This window comes from Gadus chalcogrammus, chromosome 17 (genome assembly GCF_026213295.1).
Source record: "Gadus chalcogrammus isolate NIFS_2021 chromosome 17, NIFS_Gcha_1.0, whole genome shotgun sequence".
NCBI classification, from domain to species: Eukaryota; Metazoa; Chordata; class Actinopteri; order Gadiformes; family Gadidae; genus Gadus; species Gadus chalcogrammus.
The window spans coordinates 643,348-652,250 of record NC_079428.1 but is presented as its reverse complement, the minus strand read 5'-3'; the positions used below and the strand labels follow the sequence as shown (position 1 = coordinate 652,250).

Sequence of the window (8,903 nt, the reverse complement as noted above, 5' to 3'; positions counted from 1 at the left end):
GTTTGTAGTAGAAATATTTTGGCGAGGGGTAAAGGAGGCGAGCAGGGATTTTTTCGGGACATTCTTTTTAAAAATGTGTTTCCTGCTGGTGGTGGGGGGGGGGGGGGTCTGACAATGAGCCCCCCATCCTGGAACAGCCAAGTCTCTCTCTCCCTCGTTCGGTCACTTCAGAGAGAAAGGGAGAGAAAGGGGGAGAGTGCGCGGTGGTGGGTGGGTAGGATGTTGAGAGAATGCAGGAGATGTAAAAGAGAAAGGGGAGGAATTCTCCCAAAACAGGGGAACAGCACACAATGGGCCCGCATCCCCGACAGGCCGGGCCGCCGGCGCTCTCGGAGGTGCGTTGTGTTGTTTTTGAGAGGACTTGAGAGAAGTGAGGACAATGGGAGAGCATCTGTTGTGGGTTACGTAAGACCTCCAGTAGCCTTGGTCGTGTAAATCCCTGTTTGTTTCTGGAATGCATCTCGCTCTCGCTCTCTCTCGCCTACTTTGTTCTGAGTTCGTAGCCTTCTAGTTTGTTTTTGTTTTGTGTGTGAAAGTCTTGACTCCTCCCTCACCCCCCCTGTGTGTGTGTGTGTGTGTGTGTGTGTGTGTGTGTGTGTGTGTGTGTGTGTGTGTGTGTGTGTGTGTGTGTGTGTGTGTGTGTGTGTGTGTGTGTGTGTGTGTGTGTGTGTGTGTGTGTGTGTGTGTGTGTGTGTGGACTTGATCTTTAGACCGTCCTGTAAATATTTAATGGCTCTCTGTAAATGTATATTTTGCGGTGCTTGCGTCATGCTGTCTCGCAGATGCTCGCCTGCCTTTTAAAATGTTTTTTTCCACACTTAGAAGTTCAAAGTGTCCCAGGCTGGTTGGTTTGATCTGGTATCTGATTAATTTAAGGACATTCCAACCTTTTAGAGAAGTAGTAATCTCCCGGAATCATTAAAGCCTAAATTAATCCAACCGCTATCTCTCCCCAACAAAACACAACATAGAAAAAAGTTGAATATCTTAAGTTTAAAATTAATAATGTATTCAGATTCCCAGCACACAATTCAAAAAAGGAATGGAGTTTCTAGCTGAAAAAATTGTGGAAGGAGAGAAGTCCCAAAGTTTGTAAAGAATAATAAAGGAAGGAAGAATAAGGCTTAGAAGAAGAAGAGTTCCTAATAGGTGAATGCTGTGCTCTGATTGGCCCCCACGTGCTGCGTCTCCCTGACCTGGTCCCTCCTCCTCCAGATACGATCAGTGTGAGCCACTACACCGCCTCTCTGAAGGAGCGCTGGACGTGTACTGGGAGCCCCCCGGAGCTGGACCCCTCGACCACGCCCGCCCCCGCCGACCCCCCCTCTAGCCCCGCCCCGCCGGCCACGGCCACGCCCCCCGGGCTGCGGCGCGCCATGTCGCTGGGCTCCTTCCACCTCATGCAGACGCTGAAGAACTCCCCGGCCGCGCTGCGCCGCCGCTTCGGCCGTGACCGCACGGAGACGCTGTCCCACGGCGACCCGCTCTTCAAGGTGCACTACCTGGGCACGGAGAAGATCTTCTCCCTGGACCGCGGGCAGGCGCAGGATGCCATCGGCCGGCTGCTGGAGGCCGGCGCCAGCGGCAGGAAGCTGGCCAAGGAGCACGCGCTGGTGGTGCGGCCGCGCTACGTGGAGGTGAAGGAGCTGAGCACGGGCCGCCAGCTCACCAAGACCTACCTGCAGGACATCGCGTACTGCGCCGCCGACGCCACGCGGCCCAACGTCTTCCTCTACATCTGCAAGCAGCCGGGCCAGCAGCTGCACTGCCGCGTGTTCTGGTGCAGCCGCGCCGAGCGCGCCCGCGACATGACCGCCTGCCTGGCGCACTCCTTCCAGCGGGCGCTGAGCGACTGGCAGCAGGACGGGCCCGCCCCCGTCCAGCTGCCCCCGGGGCCGGGGGGGGAGGGGCCGAAGGGGGACGAGACGCAAGGCAGCCCCGGCGTCCGGAGCAAGAGCAGCACGCTGCCCGCCAGCCTGGGGAAAGGTGAGCGAGGGGGGGGGCAGGGGGGGGGGCCGGGGGGCTTATCACTGATATGAAGTGGTTTAGTTTACCTTATTTTTTAGTAGGGTCTCACTTTCATGAACTAACAAGGTTAATCCATTTTACGATGATAAAAGGAAGCCGTGTGTGAGGTTCCAGAGAAATGTTTAGACTATTTCAAAGTTTCTCAAACCATCTCGGTTACGACCCCCATATATTCTCAGAAACGGTCTTCCTCGAAACTACGATGTTGATGTTGTGAGGAAGTACTGTGTGTGTGTGTGTGTGTGTGTGTGTGTGTGTGTGTGTGTGTGTGTGTGTGTGTGTGTGTGTGTGTGTGTGTGTGTGTGTGTGTGTGTGTGTGTGTGTGTGTGTGTGTGTGTGTGTGTAGCCGGTATTTCCTGGTAATACTAACGAGGTGTTGGCACTAGCAACAGCAGGCAGGTTTGTTTAGGAGCTCCAGGCCCCGGGCTGTGAGGAGGAGAAGCAGCCTGTTTGTGTGTAGCGGGCCCCCTGGTTCAGGGCCCCTCTCTGGCCCCTGGTGTGTAACCCTGTGGTGTGTTTGTGGTTGTTGGTTCCAGTGCACTGGAGGAAGAGGGGCTCGGTGTCCCGCAGCCCGCTGAGAGCCATCACCCGGCGGGGGTCCGCCTCGGAGACCTGGAACTGAACCCCGACGACCCCCGCCCAGAAGACCCCCGCCCAGAAGACCCCCGCCCAGCCTCTCACAGCACGGACAGATTATAGGGGATGGAGGGGTGGGGGGGGGGGGGTTGGAGAAGGACAAACCAACGGACGGACGGACGGATGGACAGAGAGAGAGACAGACGGACGGACAGACGGACGGACACAGGGTGTGATCTGAGGGCCGGTGTTCCATGTTGGAGTGGGAGCCCCAACGCTGCTGAAGCTATGATTTTATTTTGTGTCTTCACACAAAGTGAACTCTCCCGTCGGGGCCGGGCCCTCGCTGGACCCCACGCGTTCCCTCCGCGCCACAAAATGGCCGCACGTGAGGTCACATGACCCCGGCCAGGAACCACCCGCACACGACCGACTTTGAGCCCCTCAGAAACAGGAACCGCCGGTGAAAGGGCGCCTCGCTGCGAGGGCGTCGGGAGCTGATGCTTTCCTCCAGACGGACTGTTTGTTTATCTTCGACATCGGACGGCTGGACATCGACTTGCCGACGGTTGAATGGACGCCTCAGATCAACAGGGATACGACAAAAACCACTGGCCTCCGTCAGAACTATACCACAACGAGACCGCGGGGACGGAGACGGTTTGCTGAACCTTTATGCTGCCATGACAACCGGGACATGCCGGGTTATATATAAATGTATAAATATCTATTTTTATTTAAATTATTTTTCAGACATGACGATGATGACAAAGGTGTGTGTGTGTGTGTGTGTGTGTGTGTGTGTGTGTGTGTGTGTGTGTGTGTGTGTGTGTGTGTGTGTGTGTGTGTGTGTGTGTGTGTGTGTGTGTGTGTGTGTGTGTGTGTGTGTGTTCGCGCAACATTCCCCAGTTAAGACATCGCTCTAGATAAGTTACCCCATAACCAATCGTGACGCACAGAAACACAGAAATGTTGTCACACCTGTTTCGAGCACTTTGAATCACTTAATCACTTCATCGTAATTCATTTCCAAAGGCTGCAGCTTTTCAAAAGGCTCATCCACAAATATGCACCATTATTCCTTCCTCCATGTTTGAATCTCGTTATCGGAGGAGTTCTGCCTTCCTCTCCCGTTCATCAGTTAACTCTGCTGTGGTTAACTGGGGCGGACATATCGGGTGTTTCTGCTTAGTCACTTTCACACTCAACCCGGTGAATATTGAACTCCCTTCAGCCTGTGTGTGTGTGTTGTGTGTGTGTGTGTGTGTGTGTGTGTGTGTGTGTGTGTGTGTGTGTGTGTGTGTGTGTGTGTGTGTGTGTGTGTGTGTGTGTGTGTGTGTGTGTGTGTGTGTGTGTGTGTGTGTGTGTGTGTGTGTGTGTGTGGAACACTAGGACCTCACTGTTCCCACGGTTACCTCTGAATGTTGGGGGTGAATGTTGATCAGGAATCTTCTGGAAGATTCTTGTCAGCATGCACCTTTTACGGCCTAGATGGTCTTCAGGACCGCTCCCATCATGTGTTTGGGGACTGAAGCTATTCCCAGTACACTCTAGGCCTCCCCAGTATCTTCTCCAGTATAGCCTGTGGTGTCTGAAACCCTTGGTGCTAAGAACAAGGGGTTGGTCAACTAAACTGAGCCAACACTGATGACCCACGGTCTGAAGAGCCATTCCATGTAAGTTCGGAGTTGCCTCCTTCATTTTGTTAACCTTTTTTTGAAGTCATAAAATGTCTTCACAAAGGCTGGCAGAGAAACTCCCGGTAGGATACTGCGGTTTTTATTTTAAATATATATATTTTTTAATGCTCCTTACCGACGTTTATCGCTTTTATTTTGTAAATAGTGTGTATATCTCACACTTCGCAAGTGCCATCGTTTGAGATTCTATTTGAATGTAAAAAGTACTGTTTTATACGTCTTATGTACATATTTAAATATGTATTTTATTGAATAATAAACTTTTTATACTTAACATCGCATGTGTATTTTGGTGTGTGTCTCTCTCTGACCTTTGTTGACCTTGACCCTGAAGGTCAAAGTGTGGAGCAGAGTTTGTAAACGGTAAACAAGATGATAAACGACATGGACGTGACAAACTGGACTCCAGAATCTATTTTCGGACTCAGATGTTATCATTACGTTTTATTTGGCTTCAGGAAAACAAAATGTGTGTTTAAAGGAAGGGAAGGTTTAGACGGTCGCGCAGAACCCCAGGAGGTCCTGGGATTCCTGTCATGTGACCGATTATTCCCCAGAATGCTTGATTCTCCCTTTAAACCTTTTTCAAAGCATGTGACGCATGCATGTAACACAAATCTGAATTTGACTGCATAATCGTAGACAAAAAACGACGTTAATCAGGTTAAACAGTGCGGGAAAGGCTCTTCTACAGTCATCAGAGCTGGAGTGGGGACGGCTGGACGCTGAAGGACTGATGCATTGTGGGAGGGCTGAGGGGTCCGGCGCCGGTTCTGGACTTCTGCCACTCCAGTAAGGACTGGACGTGGAGACGCCTCAGCGGCTTCACCTCCTCCACCACTGTGGAGGACGGGTTCGTCAGAGGATCAGGCTCAATGGAAGCTACAGTGGACACCCGTAATGTGACCTTTTTTTTTTTAATCATTATTGGTGAAGTCAACCTATTCAATAGTTGTTGGATTACTGCAAATAGCTTTGAATACATCATTCATTCATTATCATAATTGTTCTACCCTTAATCCAGACCGATTTTTTTGTTTTACTTTAATTGTGTTATGCATTGTATCACCAAAAATACAAACTGAACATTGTATCGTAACTCACTAGCACCACCTGCTGGTAATAACACAGCACTACTGTTTACTCCCCTGTGTTCAACCAGGGCCTCACCTCGGTCATAGTGCAGCTCGTCTTTGTTCCCGTGGACCACGTACGTCTCCAGGAAGTTGAGAAGTGCCCCCGACACCAGGAACCTCTCGGGGAGGGGAAGGTTTTGAACGTAGCGCACGTCCAGGGCGAAGGGGTTGGAGGGCGAAGGGTTAGTGCACAGGCCCACCAGCTCGTTGACCACGTCCCAGATACGGACCTCTGGAAGGGAACACACGCACAGAACGGGAAGGAGGAACTAATTAGGCTTCTGTTTGGACGGCTGTGATGTTGGGGGAGAATGTGAGAGGTTTTCTGGGGGTAAACACGCGATGATCCATTGTTGATCATAGAGGAGGCTGAAAGGTAATTCCACTAAAACAGCAGCGGGGTACATCTGCGTCGGGTTAGCGCTCGGGGAAAGGGGAGCTTTTCTTTTTCCAACGAGACCCAATTAGAGCGCAGTCTGTTTAGGATTCCTGGCGAGGTTTCCGTACCTTGGGTCTGCCAGTCGGTGATGGACCGGAGCTTCATGGGCGTGTCCCGGACCATTGAGTCCACGCCCCCGATGTTCACCAGGCGCTCGTGATTGGACCGGATCCAGGCGTAGGGCCGGCCGTACTTGGCATAGCCGGCCAATAGGAACAGAGTGCAGTTGACTTCCTGTTAAGAAGAAGGATGGAAGGATTGTGGACAAGTGCCTAAAGAGGCTTTTAGAATTTAGTTATTAAGTTATTTTTATCGTTTCAAAATGAAATGAATCGTCCATAGTTGTGATTTTTAAACACTTCTAAGTTTAGGGGTTTTACTGTTACAGTTGCTGTACCGCTGAAATCATCTGTTGCTACGACCGCTCACACCCAGATGAACGAGTCCTGAGGGAACCAGAGTTCCCCTAACAGTTGAACTTCACCTTGAAGAGCTTTGGAGGTTAGGAGAGGAGTTGTGAGTGAGGGGGTGAGGAGGTTTATTATGGGATGTTGCTATTGATGTCACTTACTGGCACGGCCATCTCTCGCTCGCTGGGCGAGGCTGGGAGAAGGTGGTCTTCACAGGTGGGACCCCTGTGGAGACAGAGAGAGGGAGAGACGGAGGTCAACTTTCGTGTGTGTGTCTGCACGCACGCAGAGAGCGAGAATGCATGCGTCTGCATTCAAATGTGTGTTTATTTTTCTGGTTTGCGCCAGCCTAATTCATTAGTTGGAGGTCTGTGTCTATGTTTTTATAAACCGTATTTAACTGAGGCAGTTGGCCAAAACACACACACACACACACACACACACACACACACACACACACACACACACACACACACACACACACACACACACACACACACACACCTGGGAGCCGTTAGAGTGCCTTGCCCGAGGGCCGGCCAGTGATGGAGTAGACCTCACTCTCTTCCACGCCTCACATGTATTTCTAGATGAATTAGCGCCAGGCTTTAATTCAGCCGCATCATGGCGGCTGGTTTAGCCATCACGGGCTCCAGGCCCACTTCCTATATCAGCTCATTCTCCTACGCTGTTGAGTTGAGTTTACAATGAGGGACTGTGTGTCTGTCCTCCACTACGATGAAAAGGAAAACATGGGCTTTGACGAAGTTTGACATAATTGGCCACTAAGTACAGCCCTGCGATGATATATGACTCACTAATACACTAAAGACCGCTACGAGCAGCTTTAATATCTCAATGTCAAACACGTCTTTTTTTAATATACATTGCATTAGTCAGCAGTCATAAAAAAACACTAATGGACACCCGCGCACACACGCACACCAACACACGCAGAAACAGGACGTTGCTCATCGATTGACGCACAAACACACGCACCCAGCGGCGACGCGCATTCAGCGCACAAGCACACGCACCCGCGTCCGTCGCGTTGGGCCTCGGCGCTCCTCGACGCGCAGATCTCTCCGGGGGTCCCGGGCCGGGTGTCCCCGCCGTCCCCCTCCTCCACGCTGACGGAGCTGCTGCTGGGGGAGCCGTCGGTGCTGCTGGCGGCGGAGGAGCCCGAGGAGGCCCGAGACACGACGAAGCCCGGAGAGCGACGCCCCTTCCGGGGGGCGACAGTGGTAAATAAGAGTATTAGTTGTAGTTGCCACTGTCAAAAACGTTCGTTACATTAAAGTACAAATTGATTTATTGATTGATTCGCTAATTCAAAGTAACGAATTATCTCAAAGTGACTAATTCGAAGTCAACTGTTGCTTTTAGTTTGTTCTCTACAGATGGATATTTTATTGTATCCAGTATGACCGCATGGTGCAGCAGGTGTGTGTCGGTGTGTGTCCGTCACAACACACCGGGTCCTCGTTCACCACCGTCAGCAGCAGCTCCTCCTTCCCGCGCAGCCACGGCTGGAAGTACCTGAAGCCCTGCGGGGGGGAGACAGGAGACAGGAGGATGGATCACAGTGGGTTCATCCGTTCATCCATCCATTCATTCATCGGCCGGAGGTCTGACCTGCAGAGACCCCAGCAGCGCCAGGTCAGTCAGGAAGTGTTGCAGTTTTCGCTTCTGCTCCCGCTCACGTTTCTGTTCAAACACACACACACACACACACACACACACACACACACACACACACACACACACACACACACACACACACACACACACACACACACACACACACACACACACACACACACACACACAATTCAAGTAAAAGAAAACACGGGTGAAACCTAGGTCGACATCCCCCCATCCCCACTCTAGGTTTAGTATCCTAGCAACAACACATCCTCCTAGCGACCACTCTCAGCCTCCTTAAAGGGATCCGCGCCGCAGATACCAGAAGGTTAATCCATGAACATCACCAATGTAAATCATGATGGCAACATAAGTACACTATACAATTCAAAGAACGCAGAGTTTCACACAAAAGTCTTTATAAAAAGACGATGAAGACTGCCCGGATTCTTCCTTTAAAATTTTAATGTTTTGCTTTGTATGTTCGATGGGTATACAATTAGAGGGTGGACTTTCGTCGCATTTACTGGTGTGTTACTTACGCTGCTCATCTCGTAGGGGGAACGGCGTCCGCGTCGTACAGCTCTTCAAACGAAGGGACATGTTTCCATGTCGACTAGCAGTCATCCATGTCTTCTTTCGGGTGTTGTCTAGTCTGCTAAGGGACCGTCGCAATTTTGCAGCTGCACAATTCACCGTCTCGTACGACGTCCTGTTTAGGGCTCACCTGCATCCTTGAGCATTTTATTTAAAATAGTCGTTTCTATAACAGTAAACAATTGTAAAAAGGGAAGGCCATATGGTGAACTGTAAAAAACAAATCATGGTAATTATAACCTGTAATATGCCCTAACAATCTTTTGATTCAACGTGTATATTATTCTATAGGCCTATTATTCTTCTCAATAACATGTTATTAAGATCGAAGAATAATGCGATTTTTGGGATTTTTACCTTTATCCAAAATACG

At 50.7% G+C, this 8,903-nt stretch overlaps 2 protein-coding genes across 2 annotated transcripts in view; one reads left to right on the top strand and one right to left on the bottom strand.

The window, feature by feature from the left end:
* Positions 1–5,208, top strand: part of si:dkey-19b23.8 (uncharacterized) — a 6,042-nt gene extending 834 nt beyond the window's left edge. The window contains exons 2-3 of the mRNA XM_056575590.1: positions 1,216–1,986; positions 2,565–5,208. Coding sequence (XP_056431565.1) covers positions 1,216–1,986; positions 2,565–2,650 — 857 coding nt within the window. The 3' untranslated portion in view covers positions 2,651–5,208. The remainder of the gene's footprint in view (positions 1–1,215; positions 1,987–2,564) is intronic.
* Positions 4,728–8,853, bottom strand: si:dkey-19b23.7 (uncharacterized). Its single transcript, XM_056575589.1, has 8 exons — positions 8,476–8,853; positions 7,925–7,996; positions 7,765–7,836; positions 7,327–7,514; positions 6,451–6,514; positions 5,948–6,113; positions 5,475–5,672; positions 4,728–5,144 (listed from the first exon to the last, which is right to left on the bottom strand). Exons 1-8 carry the CDS (start codon positions 8,482–8,484, stop codon positions 5,002–5,004), a joined length of 912 nt encoding a protein of 303 aa, XP_056431564.1. The 5' UTR covers positions 8,485–8,853; the 3' UTR covers positions 4,728–5,001.
* Positions 8,854–8,903: the final 50 nt, after the last annotated feature.

What these genes read in the sequence shown, in the direction of transcription:
- si:dkey-19b23.7 (XM_056575589.1), bottom strand. An exon ending in CGGTGGTGAACGAGGACCCG is followed by an intron (nt 7,515 to 7,764) that starts GTGTGTTGTGAC and finishes GCCCCCCGGAAG; the next exon opens with GGGCGTCGCTCTCCGGGCTT. An exon ending in CACCGACTGGCAGACCCAAG is followed by an intron (nt 5,673 to 5,947) that starts GTACGGAAACCT and finishes GTTCCCTTCCAG; the next exon opens with AGGTCCGTATCTGGGACGTG.